The 21468-nt window shown below is 41.7% G+C and overlaps 1 protein-coding gene across 1 annotated transcript in view; it reads right to left on the minus strand.

Moving 5' to 3' along the window:
- The window catches only part of PDE10A (phosphodiesterase 10A), a 298359-nt gene that overhangs the window by 78775 nt on the left and 198116 nt on the right, over positions 1 to 21468 (minus strand). The window contains 7 exon segments of the mRNA XM_030316763.2: positions 1746 to 1797; positions 3842 to 3900; positions 4923 to 4936; positions 4939 to 4972; positions 6515 to 6670; positions 9526 to 9662; positions 20801 to 20854. Coding sequence (XP_030172623.2) covers positions 1746 to 1797; positions 3842 to 3900; positions 4923 to 4936; positions 4939 to 4972; positions 6515 to 6670; positions 9526 to 9662; positions 20801 to 20854 — 506 coding nt within the window.

Raw genomic sequence — 21468 nt, forward strand, 5'->3', positions numbered from 1 at the left:
ATTCATGCCCGCATGTATGCACGGCACACACACGCGCACACACACGCAGCTTTACTCGTAAGTGGAAAGCAACTTCTTGATAACAAGAGTGGATTAAGATCCAGTGAAAACAAGGCACACTGTTGGATGGAAAGCAGGGAGAGTAACAAATTTCCTCAGGGTGTAAGCTCCCATATCTCATCGTTAGGTATGTTGGTTTGTAGGACCCCAGCAGATACTACGTAACTACTTAAGGACTTTTCCTCGTATTCCTAATTTGCTAGGAGTTTGCATCTACTGGGTGTTGAGTATTATAAAGTTTTTGTAATCCATTCTTAAAATAATGTAATTTTTCTCCCTTTACTCAATTAGAATCGGGAACTACGTTATTTTATTACTTAACGTCGAACTGCTCTTGCATTCCTGGGGTGAATGCTCCTTAGCTGATGTCACCTTTCCTCCTGGGTTTGCTGTTTATCACTGATTTTGGATGTTTGCGTCTATATTCTGCTCAATGGCTTTCCTTTTTTCTACCGTTGGGGAATATGAGCGTTAGGTCAAAAGTCAAGGAATAGCCAGTGTCGGTGAGAACAGGGAGAAGCTGGAACCCGGGTGCACTGCTGACGGGAACAGAACCTGGTGCAACTGCACGGAAAACAGCCTAGCAGCTCCTCCGGAAGTGAAACACACAATCCCCGTGCGACCCGGCAGTGCCACTCCCTAAGTACGGAACAACTGAAAACACGTATTCAAGCGAAGAAAGCTATACAGATGTTCAAAGCAGTACTTTTCCCATCAGGCAAAATGTGGCAACAATCCAAACGTTTATCAGCTGACATGGGCAAAGAACGTGCACATCTATCCACATAACAGAGTATTATTCAGCCACAGAAATGAGTGAAGTGCTGATATTTGCTACAACACGGGAGGACTTGAACACAGTACGGTAAGGGAAAAAAAGCCAGGCACAAAACCACATATTACATGATCTCTTTTATGGGAGATGTCTAGAACAGGTAAATCCACAGAAAAAGAATTAGGTTAGCGGTTGCTTAGGATGGGGCGGGGGTGGGCAGGAAGGAGAATGGGGGCCTCAGTAGATGATGGCTAAAATGACACGGAGTGTCTTTTTAAGTAATGAAAATGTTCTAAATCGACTGGTGATGGCTTCACGTATCTTTGAATATGCTAAAAACCACTGAACTGACCTCTTGAAACGGATGAATAGTGTGGTATGTGAATTATATCTCAACAAAAACTGTCTTAAAAAAGATAAATAATACAAGAACCAGTCAACAAGTATTTTCCCTAGTCAAGCTATGTTAATCCATGTATTTATATTTCTATATTCTTAATATTTTCACTTCATAGAAGTCTACTTCCTGTGGCTTTCAGCTCCAAGTGCCCACTAGTCTTCCAGAAGAGAGGAACACGTAAGACTAAAACTAAACAGAACGAGCCTCAAGTGGTGGGAATCCCCAGTACGGTCGATATGCACAAGGTCTTTTGGAGAATATAAGAAGGCACCGATGTTTTTCAAAGTTTAGCTCGCCACTAAATAATGAAAAGCTCAGACATTTTCCCAAAAGTTACTCAAACCCCCTCACAATGAACAAAAGTCACAAAGAAATCAAACCAACACCTGTAGATCACTAAGTGCCGTCTTTCCATCATGATTTTAAGACACCTTATGCCTCTAATAATGCATTAAAATGTTCCCCCATATATTAGGACATGAATCATTTTCGAACAAAAACCAAACCTACCATTATGTGTTCAAGTAGAGAGTCTATTGCGACTATGTTATCAAAATATGTCCTGAAAAAAAAGGAACAGAAACTGGTAATTACTCCAAATAGGAACACAGAACATCTTAAACTTTGCATACATTTCCCAGTTTTGTCTACGTTTAAGTAAAAAACGTAAAGATACATGTTGTTTGATTTTGTCCTTTTGTGGAAACAACCAATAACAAGTTACTTTAGAGATAAATGAAACCTTATCAGTAACTTTGGTATGGAGTATCTAATTTCGGAGAGTATTTTATTGGTAAGTACCTATTTTGAGAGCAAGTCTGTAGCATTTAAGTAAAACTATGAAGGGATAAATTGCTCACCATTTTTAATATTTTCATGAATAACTCTGATCTGAAATAAAAATGTTCAAATTTGCTTAATCTCATTAATACAGTTAAAATGTAAATTAGCACTGAAAACCTGGAAAGTTAAAACACAGTTGCACTGTACCGAGAAAGCCATGTAACTCATTGGAGAAGAAACGTCAAGAATACAAGAAATAATGACGACCTGATCATTTTACACGAGTAATTTGCGTTCATTATTACAAACAGCAGGTAAATACTTAGGAGATACGTGGCAGCTACATTAAAATGTCAACCTGATAAACGAGGAATGAGTAGGCATGTATTCTAGGGGATATTTTAATATAGGATCTACTGGTTCCTGGGAACTTAGCAAGGGGCTCAGAATTAAGATAACTGAATAGTGATAAACAATGCTTTCGCTTAAAAGACAAATTACCCAGCTTGGAGCCACTGAGACGCTGCTAATGTAATGTACCACAAGCAAGGGGGGAAGGCCCAGTGGGCTTCCCTAGGGAAGAGATTTACAGGGGTCGAATCGGGCTGTGGAAGCCTTGCAAGGTGTTCAACTACACTAGCAAAGGAAGGTGAGTGGCTTCCCTTCCTGTGCGCTTGGGTGGTCAAGTCATGTGTCCCAGAAGTACTGTTTGATTCTGTCTCGGGGACACAGGGGCCTGGCGATCAAAGGAAAGCACCCTCAGTCCCACGCTTCTCTAATTGCGTATTTCAAAACATCACGTAACACAAGCAGCACCTTCAGACTAATGAGTGCTGGGGTCCCAACAGTCCTTGACGAGGAAGGTGTCAAGTGCCACCAAAGTGGCCCGTGCGGGAGAACGCCGGTCCCGGCCCCTGCCGGTGGCCGTGGAACAGCAGGTACCTTATTGCTCCGTTAACTTGCCAGAGGACGTGGCCCTGAAGCGGCCACCTCCTGGGCCATTATTTCAGATTTCGGCCATTCAGCAGATGGCTCAGATCTACAGACAACCCCGCTGGGAGCAGGGGAACCACTACGAACCGACGCTGCGGTGAACGTCTCTACCTGCTTCCGCCCCCCACCCAAGGAAGCTTTTCCAGGGCAAACTTCAGGGAAATGGAAATTTTCTCTCAGGTGGTATTTGAGCTCCCATACATGGGAAAATTAAAGTAATAGTAATATTGCTGATACGGGGGCGCCTGGGTGGCTCAGTCGGCGAAGCGTCCCGACTCTCGGTTTCGGCTCAGGTCGTGATCTCATGGTTCGTGAGTTCCAGCCCCACGTTGGCTCTGTGCTGACAGCGTGGAGCCTGCTTGGGATTCTCTGTCTCTCCTTCTCTCTCTTTCTCTGCCCCTCCCTGCTCACTTTCTCCCTCAAAACAAATAATAAACTTAAAAAAGATATTGCTCATCTGGTTTAATTTACCGACATTTCAGAAAATGCCAGAGAGGGTTTTTGGAAAATAATAAACTAGAACATTTCCTCTTCTACTGCTCTCGGCTTTCTCCTGCAAAAACAGAAATACTTAGTACCTTTAACATGCGCTAGTGAGTCTAATTAGAAGATATGCACCAAATTGCAAATAAGTATTATCGCATATACGTCTGCAATCCTTCCCTTGTACAGTGACCACGGGTGCGAACGTAACTTCACGGTCCGGGACGGGAACCTTCTTACCAGACTACCGACTGCAGAATACACAGTACCTATTGCCGTCGGAGCCTGCACTGAGGGTAAACCCCTGATCCGGAAGAACTACGTCACCCCTAGAAACCAACACTTACTTGGATACATCAAGTAGGAAGTCATTCAATTCGGTCTGCTTGGCAAGGCCTCTGCACACCTGCCAAAGAGAATGATGACTATTAATTGTAAGAGAGCTCCCCTTACGAAAGGAACAATTCCAGAATACTATTTTCCCTCACTGTATTTTGAAAGACGTGACACGATCACTTTTATAACACGGTAATACTATCAATGGCAAGTTGAGACTTGAGATACTTCAATCCCAAGTATCTATGGAAGGCTTACGTGTGCTAAGCTCTGTTTTACGCACTTTATTATCTCACTTAATCAGCACAGAACACCATGGACTGGGGATTTGCTTTCCTCATTGAAGCAAGAAGTCGTGCAGAACCACGCTCCCGCTCAGAGTCACTGAGGGACGGGGCCAGCATTCAGACCCAGGCGACCAACCTCCACGGCTGCTCTTTAAAACTACTTCCCACTTTACACGACTGACACGTGGGCACGCATTCCACTTATACGCGAGACGGTCAGGTCCGAGAGGTCCTTGCTCCCCACGCTATCACTCTCTGTGTGCTTTTTCTCCTCCTATCCCACAACCTGAGTTTGCTGAAACAGATTTTTTCCTCAACAAAGAGAGGTGGAAGGTACGAGGGGAGAATTGTTTGGCTGCTGTGTCCCCGAATTCTGAGGTTGAGTTACTGGGAGACTCAATAAAGTCTGTGGTCTTTCCAATTAGAGCGTATTTTCAAGAGAAGCCAGTATCTGAAATTGGACACGAAAGTTTCCATATACCATTTAGTTCAGAGGATGCCTTAATTTAGGAAATGGGACTCATGATAATATCAATGTTACTGCCAGCAGGAGGCCGTCAGTGGAAAGCAAATACTGTGACAGAGCCCACACCATTTACTGTACAAACGATTTATAGTCACATAAATACACGGCAGTAATTGCAAGATATTAAGGCCGGGAGTAAATAAATATAAGTGAGTAGACACAAGAGTTGAGAAATAACAAAACACCTAATATCCAAAAATGACACACTAGGGTCACTTAGTAAGCCCCCCCCCCCCAGTGGGGCACCGGAGCCCCCGGGAAAACACCCCCGGGACACACCTGCACCTGATGGAGGCTACTGAAGCCCAGGCAAGATTTGCTGTCGCGACCTACAAAAAAAGGGATGACACACGTTTTGATTAGTCACATGCAGAGACCCCAACACAGCGCCTCCAGCATAACCGCGTATGAGTAATTCCTGAGCCCACTGAGTATCTGAATATTTTGCCAAACGCAGAGCATCGAATATGTAGAAGGTTTCTCTTCGTATTTCCTGCTCTTTATAATGGAGCCTAACGCTCTCCCGATCCTCTTAATTTGGTGATAAAAAAGCAAGACAAAGGCCCGAGAGAGCTAGCCCCCGATGATTTTCACAGAAAATGATTACTTTCCAGTTGAACAAAACACTATTAAAATGGCCTCGGTGACTAGCATAAAACGATGAAGTATTTGCAACCTTCTGCTGACAAGTTCTCAAATTCCTGGCCCTGCCGCTTCTTTTTATTGTTCGTTCGCTTCCCCAACATTTGCTGGGTGCCTAGTAGGTACCGGGCACTCCCCTAGATGCCGGGGACCCGGCCACCAGCAGCGACACCGCAACAGCTCACGGCGGACCGTGGGAGAGAGAAAGACGAGGAGGAGAGTCAGCGAGGTGCACGGCGCGCCAGCTGCTGACAAGGGGCCAGAGAGAAAAGGAGGCCCCAGAGGGAGAGGAAATGCTGGGGGAGCCGCCCGAGTCCACATGCAGTGCTCAGGGAAGGCCTCCTCCGCGAGAGGGCAGCACGTGGGGACAATTCCTGAGGGGGGCAGCTGGGTCAGGACGAGGACACGCAGAGCCCAGGCCGAGGGACAGCACATGTGAGGGCTCCGAGCCGGAGCGGGTCAGCCTTGCTCGAGGGTCCAGCGTGGCTGGGGGAGGGGGGAGCAGGAGGTGGGGGTCATCCCGGTAAGTGGACAAGGCCCCTGAGGGACGGGCGCATATGCACCCTGGGAGTGACACACACATCCCGGCAGTAACTGGTTTTAGGGTTAATGAGCCAATTGTGATCCAGGGAATACTTCACGGAGCCCACTGGTTTCCAAATGTATTTGGTGCTGGAGCCTTTACTCAGGATACGCTCTAGGGAGAGGTCGTTTTTAAGAAAACTTTATAAAGACAACCAGAAAGTGAAAATTCTACAAAGGCATCCTGCTACTTTATTTAGTTCATAATACGGCATACTTCAATTTGTCTTGTTAGAATGGATTCCTACTAAAATAAATTATTGGATTTCTTTTTTATTAACGTAGGTATTATTTTTGAGAAAGAAAGAGAGACTGCCCATGCATACGACCTTGACTGGGGGAGGGGCAGAGAGCGAGGGGGACAGAGGATCCCAAGCAGGCTCTGAGCTGTCAGCACAGAGCCCAAAGGTGGGGCTCGAGCTCACGAACAATGAGATCGTGACCTGAGCCGAAGCTGGACACTTAGCCGACTGAGCCACCCAGGCGCCCCTAGATTACTATACGTCTAATTGAATCCGTTTTCCCTCTAAATAAGTACAAAAGTTTTTAAAAACCATCAAAACGTTGTTAAGCAACGTGTGGTTTGCGCTATTCACTCTCCATTAACTGAACAATATTAATGAGTAGCCTCAGCGGGCTAGCCTCACCTCCTGATGACTCATACAGAAGGCTTCTTTGCCCCAGTGCCGATACAGCTCAAGGATGCCAATCAAATCACCGATTGCAGTGACAATTGGTAAACAAAGAACAGACTGTATACGAGTCCCAGACTCCAGGCCAGTACCTCTTGGAAATCGTTCGTCCTGAAAAATAAAGGGAGAAAAGATACAAATTCAGTTTCAGTAAGAGATGGAATTGTTATGTTATGATTCTTATTTGTCAGAAATCGCCTAATACTTGCAGTAAAACACAGCTAGTCTCTTTAAAAGGAAAACCAAATGACAATGGACACTATAAACTGTATTATCTTAGGGGGCTTATCTTAGGGGGCACACGCAGCCCGATGTTTACGGCAGCACTATCGACAACAGCCAAACTACGGAAAGAGCCCAAATGTTCATCGACTAACAAACGGATCAAGAAGACGTGGTGCATGGATACAAGGGAATACTACTCAACCACCAAAGAGAATGAAATCGTGCCATTTGCAACGACGTGGATGGAACCAGGGTGTATTATGCTAAGCGAAATGCCTCAGAGACAAATACCATACGATTTCACTCATAGTAGTAGAATTTAAGAAACAGAACAGGTGAATACATGGGAATGGGGGAAAAGAGACAGGGACTGGATTTAAGACATTTTTAAATACAGAGAACAGACTGAGGGTTGTTGGAGGGCGGTGGGCGGGGGATGGGCTAGAAGGGTGAGGGCATTAAGGACACTTGTTGAGATGAGCACAGGGTGTCATATGTGAGTGATGAAATCACTAAAGTCTACTTCTGAAACCAATTACTGTACTATATGTTAGCTAACTAGAATTTAAATAATAATTTGGGGAAAAAAAGTATCTTTAGGAACCTGGCACCTATACACAGATACTGCTTTAATGTTTCTTTATCCCTGTGGAGTAGAATTTACTTAATTAATGAAATATATTAATTTCATGCCATAATAAAAGGAATTATGCTGGCTAACACGTATTTATCCGTCACCGTCTATGTGCCGTAACTTTTCCGGGGCCTTTACCGGTATAATGTCACGAGTGAAAATGACTCCACGTGTAAACACCACAAGAAGGAAAGTTTATTGTTTCTTTTCTTTTTTTCAGGTTAGAATAATGTCAAAGTGTGTGGGTTTTTCAAAAAGTTTTTAATGTTTTATTTTTTTGAGAGAGACAGAGACAGAGAGCAGGAGAGGGGCAGAGAGAGGGAGACACAGAGTTGGAAGCAGGCTCCAGACTCTGAGCTGTCGGCACAAGAGCCTGATGCGGGGCTCAAACTCACAAATTGTGAGATTATGACCCGAGCAGAAGTCAGATGCTTAACCAACTGAACCACCCAGGCACCGCAAATAATGTCAAAGTGCACGTTAATGATGATCTTTCTGATTGAATCTCAAAGGCCCATATTAAGTATTCAAATCATCTAATAATTATCAATTACTTATAAAGAATGAAATTGGTCCTTTGACTTTAATAACTTTCTAGCTTAACAAATCACTCAAAGGAATACAGGGAAATCAAATGAATTAATCCCAAACACTAATTCTCCTTATTGAATTTCTGCTGTTCTGTAGGAAGCTTTTCATAAATCAACAGCACAAATCAGTATTGCTGATTTATAGGTCTTTTGAAAGCTTGAATATACACCAGGACATGTTCAAGGGACAACCTATATGGTATCTTAACACTTTCCACAACTGCAGTGTATTTGAGATGGGACATCGTGTGAGTTTACAGTGCAAACATGCTGATTTGGCATATTCATATGTTGTAATATGACTGCCATTGTAGCAGTTTGCATTTCTGTCTCGTCACGTGATTAGCCTACAACTAGATCTAGTCTTTCAGGGACCTTCATCATCTACATCCGCATCTATACAGATAACTGGAGGCAAAACCACAATTAAAACCCAGGTCTCTCGACTCCGAGTTAGCACTTTCCAGAGCAATTTCCTTACACCTGTTTGCCTACCTGTCCATTTCAGCCTAAACTCAGGGAGTGACTCTTCATCACGAGGCTCACCTATCGCGTGGAAGACTGCACTAAGGGCTCCGTTTCGTCACGTTCCCTACGTCCGCGTCCTCCGTCAGTACCCTCCAGTATCGAGTCCGGGTTTGCTTACGTGATTCACTTGAACCAACGCGAGGGTGGGAAATGCGATACCAGCAGAGGCTTGAAAACTCACTTGCATGTTCCAAGTCTTCTCTGGAAGCCTTGCCACCATCGCTGAGAACATTCCAGGCTGGCCTTACTTAGGGGTGGGGTGGGGTGGGGTGGGGAGCTGGGGAGGTGTGGGAGTGACAAACACAGAGAACTGAGGCCATCTAAGGCCAGCCAGTTGACGTCAGATGCACAAGCAAGCCTAGCTGAAGGTGGCCCAATCCAGGGCTCAGGAGAAGTGACAAGTGGCTGTTGGGTGACAGCACTGATACTCGGGCAGCACAGCCCTCAGCACCAGCTGACTCATTCGCGTGCATCTTGCTACGACATGAAACACAAAACAGTACTCATCCAGGGGCGCCTGGGGGGCTCAGTCAGTGAGACGACGGCTCAGGTCACGATCCCACGGTGCACAGGACGGAGCCCCGGGTCATGCTCTGCACTGACAGCAGGGAGCCTCCTCGGGATTCTCTCCCTCCCCTCTCTGACCCTTCCTTGCTCGTGCTCTCTCTCTCTCAAAATAAATAAATAACCAAAAAACAAAACAAAACACCCATAGCAATCATTTAGTTTACATGAATATAAACCTACAATTTATGTTCAAATGTACTGGTATGGACTGAAATAAGAGCTAAAAGTAGCCCTCGGTGGGTATCGTAAGATAGGATTTTCTGAGGACAAAAGTTCATTTACAAACAAATTCATTTATTGATCTGTATCTTGCTATAATGCTTTTATAAAATGGCTTGAATCGTAACAGCAAAATGATATGCCACCTGCATGAAATAAATATTTCAGGTTACGAATGTCACAAAAAGCAAAAAGCCATTTACCCCAAGGATGTCTTCCACGAGCAACGTTTTTCTGGATTTGGCCACGTAGGCAGAGATGGTGGTGCCCTGGGCGATGGGCCCGGCAGGGATGAGCCGGGGTTTCCCTTCCTTGATTCCAGGAGGGGTGAACACACAGACTCTAGAAGAAGGAAAGAACACGTCTTACGGATTTTACAGACCTCCCTGTACTTCCGCACTAACAGACAGACTCCTAGGTATTACTTATCAGTCACGAAGCATCTTTGAGCCAACGAAAACGAGGAAGATGTTTTGCAATGATCAAAGTGGGGTGTGAGGTGAAATTCTCTCCGGTATTCCCAATGGGACACAAAACACAGGCTTGATGTAGGACTAAAATCAATGTCCAGGCACAGCAAACCTCGCAAAATGGCCTCTTATCTCGATATATGGAAAATAATAAAATACAAAGTAAGTGGTCCTTGGGGTCCAAATACTGCCAAATGAGAAACAGAGAACATCGGGTCCAACCTGCCCCAGAGGCTGGCACACAGATCTGGAGACAGGATCAGTGACTACAAGTCAAGTTGTTCAGAACATTGTTTCTTCCTCTTTTTTTTTATGACTCAATCACTCCATTCTTTAAACTGGCCTGACTATAAAATGACAGATTCAAAATACTCTCGATAAACATTTTGCTCTTCTCTGTGCAAAAAATTACGGACAAATCTGGGTGCATCTTTCCCTGTCAAATGACCAGGTGGGAAGGTAAAGTCCTGAAGGTATCTTAAAATAAATTTTTTTTTAATATGATCAGTTATTTTTACTAAATCCAGTACTTTGAATAAATTTCTACTAAGAATTGCTAACCAAAACAATCCCCTAGAGATTGGGGGCAGTATTTTGACATCACTGTATTACGATTATCTACTCAATTTGAAAAGTATTAAGGTTCAGTAAATTCTCCCAGCACTTTACTTTTATCTTAGACTGGACTGCTGTAAGTTAAAGCCTGAAGACCTGTGAAGCAGTAAGATTAGACAATCCTCTTAAGCTATACATGTTCCTATTAATACTTACTAAGCAAATTCTCGGTAAAGACATCGAATTGGATCTAATTATACACGTATTAGATCAGTGGTCTTCAAGGCTTTGTAATGTCAGAGAATACTTTCTTCCTATAAAATCTTAACTTATAATCACAGGAGAGTAAACCCTATAAATTTGAGCTACTTCAATCAGCCAGGAGTAGGGAGAAGGAAAGGAAAGCAAAGCATAGGCGCACCCCAGCTGCTTGAAATAAGTCATTACTTACAGATTAGAGGCGAAGTTCAAAATATTTTTATTCATGCCTATAGCTCTATCAGTTTGGACTGTGCCTAAGTAGTATTTGCTATTAAGTACAATGCCTGTGAAAAATATTTTTAAAATGATTCTTATTAAGGGATTAAGTTTAAAACGCTTATTACAAGTTATGCACTTTTAAAAGATTTTTAAGATTTAACTACATATAAGATGGTAAATGACAACTTCACCTATTTTTAGAGGTTAGACTTCAGTGTCGCTATTTTTAAAGTTACTATAATTCTATTACCCACCAATATGCACATGGCATAGATGATGTAATCAGATTTCTTACCATCGCCACATGACAAGCCAGTGGGCCACCCTCTCTTAAGATTGAAAGAAGAGTAGAAAAATTATTCAAGAATGGGAAGACGGGATCATTGCAGAAAAAGGTGTGAAGGATACGGTATATCTAGCTGGAAGAAAAATCAGAGTTAATGACGATTTTCTCAAACTATGAGAAAGTTAATCCTAAGAAAGCTGCTGAGAAACGTCTCTTTCTTTACCAAAGACAGAAGGCAGGAAATGAACTTCAATTGAACTGAGGGCTTGCAGAGCTCCTACAGGACTTCCCATGGCCATGACCGTGACAGAAGGTAAACTCTGGGGCAGGCTCACAGCAGTGGCTTGGGCTTTTTTTTTTTAAATAGTCTTTGGCTTTGTTTGTGTTTGAAGATCTACAACAGACATGGTTTTTGGATGGCTTTGTGATATATGCCCTTCACGGCTAGATTTAATAATATCTTAAGTTACAATTAACCTTCAAAAGTCAATCATGAAAGAATAGCTTATACGTCCCTATATTACTAGGAGATCATGTATTAATATCATGAAATGTTTACTGCCTCTATAGAGTTCATATATGGGGCACAAGCAACAGATAAGCAAACACCGTACCAAGGTTGTCTGGAAAGCTAGTCTATGTATTGGGCTTCCTGACAATAAAAGGTTTGGAAATCTTTCAATTACTTGATTGAACCTGAAAAACCTGTAAACAATAAATAATTACCAAAAAATTAAGTAGCTCTTTACTGTGGAAACTTTATCCTTGTTTTACCAATTACCTTCTGATTTTTGTTCATATTTACGGGATAGCAATGTTTCCAAATGGGAGCCAAGGACAAGTGCTAACAAGTATTGAATAAGTTGCCAGATGAAGGCCAAGGGCTCTGGCAGGAAGGGAGAAATGAGGACCAGCCTGGGACTGACACCAGTTTCTGAGGTGGTTTCACTTTCTCCCCTGTGCATTAGGGGCTTTCCTGTGCTTTTTTTGTTTCTATGTTTTACTCCATACAATTTCCTGTGCAAAAGTTCCCTTCATAACATCCATTTCTGATTGAAGAGCAGTCACTGGCTTCAATTATGTGTTCAGTAATGGGTTCTTTAGGACCTTCCCAGTTGTACGGACTGACTGGCAGCTATTATCACAAACAGAAAAAGTCAGTAACAAACTTGGCTTGAATTATGTGTTCAGTAATGGGTTCTTTAGGACCTTCCCAGTTGTACGGACTGATTGGCAGCTATTATCACAAACAGAAAAAGTCAGTAACAAACCTCTGAATTAGAGGCTGAATTTTACAGGTATTCAAGGGATGGGGAAGATCTGTGAAACCTACCTTTATTTACCCTACAGAAATAAGCAAACGGACAGCTGTGTACTGAATAGTTACTCCCCAGTGGTTAAACTAACACCTCCACCAAATACTTGGGTCTCTTTCTGAATTCTCAACTCTGTGCCAGTAGACTGATTGGTCTACCATACCGTTTTAATTACGACAAGTTTGTAGTACATTTTGTGATCTGACAAGGCAAGTCTTGCTTTGGTTCTGAATGTTTCAAAACATTCACAGTTTATTTTATAAGATAGACTTTGCATTTTTCATTGGTAACGGGGGCTGCATTAATGCATTAACCAATAATGAGTGTAAGTTCTAGGGACACTTACAAAGGAAATAGTAACTTCATTTAAAAAAATCATTATGATCTTTGGCATATGGGTTTGACTGGGATGTTCATATGATTAAGATTAAAAAATATTATTTTTATAGGAGGGTGAAAGGAAACTTCTATCAAACATCGCTATGCAATATTTTAGAATGTATTAAGACTACTTACGCATGTACTTATAATACATAATTTATCTATAAAATCCAATGTTGAACTGAGTCTCTAAAATTAATTCTTTCTCTAACACTGTATAAATCTATGAAAGCTTTGATCACCACAATATATTTTAGAGGCTAGAGATAAAAACAACTAAAAACAAGGAAAAATTCCAAAGTTTCAAACCAGAACCACCCCTACTCTTTCCAGAGAAGAAATCAACTGCACTCAGAGCATGCAACTTGACAAATACTGCTTATTTCTAAGATGAGGTAATTTAAAGCCACTAAGATTGGTAACAGTTGTCATGAGCAGATTGGCTCAGTGAAGCAATAAGGAAGCATTCAATTATTAAAAAAAAAAAAGCAAATTTGGAGAAATCAATTTGATGGAAAACGAACACTAGAAAAGACTATTACGATTTAATTAAAAAAAAACTGATTTTTTTTGGTGAAATGGGAACATCACTGACGTCAATTAGATACTTCCGGTGATAGACATTGTTCTCATCTTCCTTCCTATACGCAATTCAAAGATCACTTTATTCATGAAACTTCATTTCTATGTTAAGGGTTCAACTCACAATCAGTTAAATTTTAGAAATACTTTTAAAAATATATCACTTAAGCTCACCCTTAAGTTGTTTTTCTCCCAAGACACTAGATGGCAGTGGTTAGTAAACGAATTTAGATCTATGCACGTGGGCATGACCACCTGGCCCCAAATCCACTGGAATTTTAAAGACAGAACTAACTCTGCAGTATTCTTTTTAGACTTTTTTTTTTTTTTTGTTTGTTTCTTCTTCTGAGAGAGAGAGAGAGAGAGAGAGAGAGAGAGAATGGGGGGGCAGAGAGAGAGAATCCCAAAGCCTGACGCAGAGCTTAAACTCACCCCAAACCAGGAGTCAGACATGTAACCAACTGAGCCACCCGGCACCCCCCACCCTGCAGGAGTCTTAAAATTAACCTACTGAAGTTCACTGTGCAGTTGAAGAAAGTCACACGATTCCTTTAAACTACTTGCTATAAACTGATTCTAACACTGATATATGAAAAGCCAGGTACGAATGTACTATATGAATTAAAAATTTAGGAGTTTGAAAGGTTTTACGCTTTTCCAAACAACTCTTATTGAGAACACAAGAAAAAACTGTAATGATAATATTATAAAGGATGTTATGTATCAGAGTAAAAGACCAGGTATGGAAGAGAAAAATGGTAAAAACAGTAAAAGTTTAATTAAGCAAAATCCTATCACAGGAAAACTAGGTTTCCAACAAGTATTTCAACAGCACCTTGTACACATTGATGTCAGCCCCTGGTAAGGCTCAGGACATATAAATACACTCCTTCGTGCCCCAACTCTGGACCTGTCGCAAACTACTCCTTCTACCTAAGAAAGTCCTTTATTTCCCGTCTTATCTACTAAGTGCGAGGTCTTCCAGGCCCCGCTGACACAGAGCTAATCATCGAGTTGTTTTTAAAGGGATCCCCCCCCAAGACCCCCTCAAATTCGGCATCCCAGAACACCTGGGGTTTCTCTCCGTTTGCACTCAAGACCAGATGTTATAATCAACTGTGGATTTCCCGATTTCCCCTACATTCTTTGATGACAGGAATGTTTTGTTTGGCTTTGTTTTGTTTTTTATAATCTTCGTATGCTCATCGATTCAGCATAGATTTTTGGCACATGAAAAGTATTTTAAGTGGTTTGTTGAATGAATCACATCCATGACATAACATTTAACCAACGGAAGTTAGATTCAGCTTCAGGAAGTTTAAGACTCTTGTCAAAGTCACAAAGTGGTGAACTGGAACTCACGGGGGCCAACTCCAGAATCATGATTCTTTGGGAAGCCGTCCTTCCTCCCAGCTCTGAAACAGCGTGCACAGCACGGGACCCGTCTTTCCCGAAGGGCTGGCGGGGGTGGGGGGGAAATGAAAGAGAAGAGCACTGGGGGTGGGGTGTTGAACGAGGGAGCCCATTCCGGCTCACCACTGCTCTCGGGGACAGCAAACTGCCCAAACAAGGTTGGTACTCAACAGCCTGCTGAATACATGTCCTACTCAAACAATAGCCTGCTGAATACATGTCCTACTGGCTTTTAGAAGAGCTTTTATTTTATTTTATTTTATTTTATTTTATTTTATTTTATTTTAGAAGAGCTTTATTTTAATACCGTTTTCAGTTTCTTCCATTCACTGGTCTATTAGGTTTTCTATTTGCATTAAACAGGACAATTTATATTTTCCTCAAAAACTGACCATATTTTTCCCCTACATTTCACTTTTATTAGTACAAGTATCCTCTCATAATTTATCATTTTCATCCTGTTTTATTTTCTAAATTATTAAACATAAATAACTGTGTCTCTTTTTGTTAATTAGGTCAATAAATACCTGATATCTGTATAAAGTCTTTAGATTCCCTGTTTATATGGATTTTCTCTTTCTAAATCCATAGGTTAAAAAGGCACATCCCAAGGGGACAGATACTTTAATTTACGACTGTGTCTCTAGTACCTGAGGTTACTACCATGTAATCGTACCCAATAAAAATGTGTTGAATTCATGAATTAACTTATTTTGTCCCTTATTTATTAATGCTCAAAAATGCATACAAGATGCTTCGAGGATGTGCAGATCCACTGTGGACAGCCTTGCCCAGGGTTGTAGCAATACGACAATTCATTTTTGTAAACCTTATTGCCTGAATATCCCAGTAACTATATTTGTTTTTTTCCCAAGAAGTGACATTGCACATTAATTTTTTTTTTTAATTTTTTTTTTTCAACGTTTATTTATTTTTCGGACAGAGAGAGACAGAGCATGAACGGGGGAGGGGCAGAGAGAGAGGGAGACACAGAATCGGAAACAGGCTCCAGGCTCTGAGCCGTCAGCCCAGAGCCCGACGCGGGGCTCGAACTCCCGGACCGCGAGATCGTGACCTGGCTGAAGTCGGACGCTTAACCGACTGCGCCACCCAGGCGCCCCAACATTGCACATTAATTTTGTTTAATTTCCTTGTTTTTAGCCATTATGGGGATCTGAACTCTTCAATGGGGGCTAAACACATCAAAGTAGGATCTAACCCAAAGAGGAAAGGGAAACCCATGTTGGTAAATCCTAAAATTATATAGATATATATATATATATAATATATATACACACCACACACACACACACATACACGTATACGTATATATACACACACACACTTTTTGGATAAACCTACTTGCAGATATTACTAACATTCTCCAAATTGTATTTTTGCTTGTCAATCACTAAAACACTATTGTATATTTCTGTCCTTTTGGGGTTTTTTTTTTGGTGTGACTGTTTTGCTTTACAAATTTTAATGCATCAACACTTATTGGGTAAACTAAGTAACAGGTCTTCCCTCGCTGCAGACTAAACCCTTCATAAATGCCAAGTGATCTCCTGCTCCAATTTAATGCTTTTATTCCCCAAACTCATCTTTGTCATTGATCCTGTGGTACTTTCTCTCCTTTTGTTTTCATTTTTCTGGAATAGGTCTGCTTCACCTAAAATTCTCTTTTATTTTCAATCATTCTTAAGTCCTTTTCTATATGTGCCTCTATAAAACAGAAGACAGTTGTGAGTTTTTTAAACCTAACTTACAATTTTTTTCTTTCAGTAACTGGGTCTATCCTACTTGTAATTTTGTTGTGACATATTTTGGTAGAGAGTTCCACAATCTATTTTATGTTTTACTTCTAGTGTTTTAACACTATTTTGTTTGTTTTCTATCTTTTCCTGAACTTTCCATGTTTTCTTTAAATTTCTTCTCTCCAACAATATTAATGTGGGTTTTTAATTCTACTAGGGGAACTTCTGACATACATAAATCTTATTTAAGTTATATTTATCAACGCATCAATTTCAGAAATTAATTAATTTCTGCTGGTTCTTATTTATAAAAAAAGAAAACAATACTTTTATAAGTATAAGCATTTTATAATTCTCCCTGTGTCCATCTTAATCCTTGGAATTTTTGATACAGACTAAAAATTTTATCTCAGTCTGTTTGGGCTATCTTATTATAATTTTTTCACTAAAGCATATACATTTTGTTATATATGTGAGTTATTTAAGTAAGGCTTTATAACTATGATTCAAAATCCTGAGGCAATTTAAAAAGATTGACAAGGGGAGCCTGGGTGGCTCAGTCGGTTAAGCGTCCAACTTCAGCTCAGGTCATGATCTCGCAGTTTGTGAGTTCGAGCCCCGCATCGGGCTCTGTGCTGACAGCTCATGGCCCGGAGCCTGCTTCGGATTCTGTGTCTCCCTCTCTCTCCGCCCCTCCCCTGCTCACGCTCTGTCTTAAAAATAAATAAAACATTGAAAAATATATGTAAAATAAAATAAAAAAGATTTACAAATATCTATAACATGCCCCTTTTTACAAAGGAAGGAATAGAAGAAAATACATGTGTATCTGCTCATCCCGGCCAAAAAAAAGCTTTATTTTATTAATATGGTTGGCTTACATTTTAGAAGTATGTCAACATCTGTTCAAGCAATAGGGCAGATTAGATAATTTGATACTCCTGAAAAAATCAATTTAAAAAAATTTTAAAGGCTGGATAAAGTACATTTTCAATCCTTTCTAATGCATTGCTGGGCTGAGAAGAATGGACAGAATGCACAGGAATCTAAAAGAAGTCAATAACGGAACTTGCGAGGCAAGCAAATCCCAAGTTGGATTTTTCTAGAGAGCAAGCAAAGCCTGGATGTACTGACCCTCCCTCAGGAAAGCACCGCGGGAGACAAGACCTGCTGGAGGCCAGGACCGGAACGGGCTGGCGCCTCATCCACGCTGGTGGTTACGGTCAATATAGCTACAGGCGCAAGGAGATTACTAGGACACCAGATTGTCTTGAATTTACTGCTGGAGGGAAAATGAAAATCTCTTCTGAGAAATCGTAACTGTGCATCACGTGGCTATGAGGCTGGAATCCATACTGCTCTGTAGTCTGAAAAAAAATCTCATGAGATAATTTAAAGTCGTGCTGGATTGGTATTGCCTTAGGTGACCGGCCAAAACGAATACATATCCTGTCTCCAGGAAAAGAACGTCAACACAACCCTCAAGAACACCCATTTTAAAAGGCCCGAGGAAGAGTATGATTCACGGTCAAAACATCAAATAAAATGAGACACACAAGCAAATAAGCCACCAGCTGTGACAGGTGGGTGAAACAAAAGCCAAGAAATGCAAATTCTGGGTGAATAAAAAAACAATATAAAAGAGGTTTAGTTAATATATCCCAAGAAATAAAAAAACTTGAAAAAATATCCAGGGAATAAAAAACTATATTGAAGAACTGAGAGAAAATCAAAAAGAACCCGAAAGCAACTATGTTAAAGTCAATATACAGAGACAGAATTTTTATTAATCTGAATTCTCTATCCGGCAAAGATGTATTTCAAGGAAGTGTTGAAATAAAGACCTACTCCAACAAAAACTGAGAGACTCCCACCAGTGTACCCTCACTAAGGGAAATTCTACAGGATAGAAGAGACCCGATTCCAAATGGAAGACTTGAACGCACAGAAAGAAAAATGTGGCCGACCAAACACGGTAGTACCCCTAGGTCTCTGCCTTCACAAAGCGTACATTCTAGAGAGAGCCAGATGAACCAATTGTCCCACAAAGCACAAATGTACACTCACAGCTACGTTCTACGAAGGAGAAGCATGCGATACTAAGAAGGCTCGACAGAGTGAGATCTGACTCGGGAAGGTCAGAATTAGCCACATCTTGGCCACGCTCTCTGCTGTTCCCAGGCCACACGTGGACCAAGGAAGCAGTGACCCCAGAGAGAACCATGCCGAGTACCATTAGCTGACCTCGGGAATTCAGGAATGTAGAATAAAGAGCCGACTAGAGCCTGGATGGACAGACTATCATCCCCTCAATTAAGTTACAGAAGTAAAAGAATTAGAAGCGATATACATAGAATACGCTTTAGATGTTGTGGACACAGAAGGTTTTTCTAAGTCACATATTCCAGGAAGCTACTTCACGGAGGTCAATGTACAAACAAGCCTGCAAAAATAAAGCCAAACCTGCAGCCAAGTGACTAAGAGTCTGGGATCTGGGAATCTAAACCCAGGCTCTCCGGTCAAGCACTTCTTGAGGCTCTCACCGCCTGCAGACCCTGGCCTCTTGTGGCCTGCCCTTTCTGACCTCTGAAACCACTCTTCCCCCACTACCCCTCCAATTCTCTTTCACACACAGCAGAAGAGGGTCATCCCATGGGGCCCTCAGTGCCCGGGTTCACTCACTTCTTTTCGTGTCAACAGTTAGAAATGCTGAGTCCAGCATCCAGGTTTCATCAGAGAACCGGATTGGTCCAAGTTTGGGTCACAAACAGCTGTTACTGAAGGAAAAGGGTCACACAGCAGGTACTCAGCTGCCAAGGCCAAGCCCTGTGAGCTGTCTGCAGATCCCAGGGGCGTCATAATGAGACTTGCACTCTCCTGATCGCACCGAGCTCACATACACACTGGTACGTTTTAAATACAATTGCAAATGATATACTAGTTTTTTTTTTAAAGGAATTCTTAATTTTTAAATAAAAGTCCCAAAATTTTAGAAATAAGTTTTTAGAATGAACAGGGAAGAATGAGATCTCTTTGTTTTTTAGTAGCTTAGCCATTTAAAACTACCAGTGTCTGAAGTATCATTTAAAGTTTTTGGAAGCAGGAGTGGTATCTGAATAATTCAACTTAATGGAACTCTTGTCTCTGTACATGGAAGGCACTAGGAGAGATGCTGGGTGAATGCAAAGATTAGTAAGAAAAGGTCCTTGCCCCAAAGAGCTTTTAATCCTGTAACGTAAATTTTTACGATGCAAGGGGAGGGAACAAAAAGGATCAATGATGGGTTCAGTGAATCGGCTGGGCAACTTTTTGTGCAACGACTTTTCATCCTTTGCATTACTGTATTATTCACAAGCACCATTAAACGTCTCGGAATACTTACGTCTCTATTCCTATTATCATTTTATAAACCATAAATAGCACACATTCTGATTACTCATGAATACAAGCATCACAGTGCAAAAAGAAACCCCAAATCTCCAAGAACAATGCCTAACACATAAGAAATACACAGTGAAATTTTTCCAAATGTATTTATAAATGCTTTCTATACAGTTAACCTATGAACGTAATTCTTGTTGGCTCAGAATATTCTTTTAAGATGTTACGTGTGTGGTTTTAATGGCACAACAAAAATCAAATGCCAGTAAGCTGAACATCTTGAACGGCTTATGCACGCTGCATTTGACCATGGGCTGTGCTCTGAGTAAGCTGCAACAGAAACAGAGGCTCCAGCCTGTGGCACGCAACACTAAGACAGGCACACCACGGAACAGTGTGAGCTACGGCCACCGCGGCTCAGGGGTCTCCACGGAGTAACGCTGTCCCCGCACTGTTTCAGTGGCCTTCAGGAAGTCCAAAGAACTCACCTAAAAAATGCTCCACTTTCGTCCTTGCTTTATTCTACTGCAGGCAGCGTGTTGAAAAGGGCATACGCCGTCCCTGACACCCCAGCCCACAGTGCGAAGCATCTTCTCTACAAAACGGTCTAGAGGTGCCATTCATAAGACAGGACACCACAGGCCCAAACCAAAACAGTGAGTCAACTGTGACATTTCACGCCCAAACGTTGCCACGCTGGTGAGATTGTCACCTGGCAACAACCGTAGACGGAAACGAAATATGAAATGAGTTTGAAGTACTTCATTGCCATGTGTGTGGTTTGCAGCCCAGCTGACCTTTTTCAAAGAGCTTATGACACGTTCTCATCTAGAGCACCCGAATCTAAATTCAGATACTTACGTTGTTGCACTCTCCAAGGAAATACAGTGCAAATCCATCAGCTTTTGTGGCTGCCAAAGTAATAAAAAAGGAAGAAACTCATCTCAATGGAAGAACAGACCACGTGTGAATTCTTTAAGGTGAGACCTCAGAGAGGAATCTCGTGAAAGGGCTTGTTAACATAATTAACGGTCATGCAGCGAATCGAGCCAACCAATTTATGGCTTTATTCAATGACATAGAACATTTTCATTCATTATTTATCAGCTATTGCAAACTTTCAGACGTGACATCCTCACATGCACACAGCAGCCAATGCACTACGCAATGATATGTTTGTGAAACTTTAAATGTTACAAACTATCGGAAAACATGTTTCGTTTAGGAACTGGATTTAATTGTTAAAGTACTAAAAAATACCAGACACAATATTCATAATAATGAGTAATCAAGGCAAGCATCACCCAAAGAGGATGACGCACGTATCCATGCAGCCTCACGAAGAGAACACGGCTGAACTCTCCTAACACTGCTTCAGGGCCATGTGAAGGCAGTTCCCACGGCAGGTAACCGATATTCCTCCCGGAGGATCGCTTGCCTATAGACTCACGGTTCACTCCTTTTCACTCGTGCGGCCTTGGGTCAAATATTTGGCCTGCCTTTGCCACAGCTTCCCCATCAGAAA

The sequence above is a fragment of the Lynx canadensis genome, chromosome B2 (assembly GCF_007474595.2).
Source record: "Lynx canadensis isolate LIC74 chromosome B2, mLynCan4.pri.v2, whole genome shotgun sequence".
NCBI lineage: Eukaryota > Metazoa > Chordata > Mammalia > Carnivora > Felidae > Lynx > Lynx canadensis.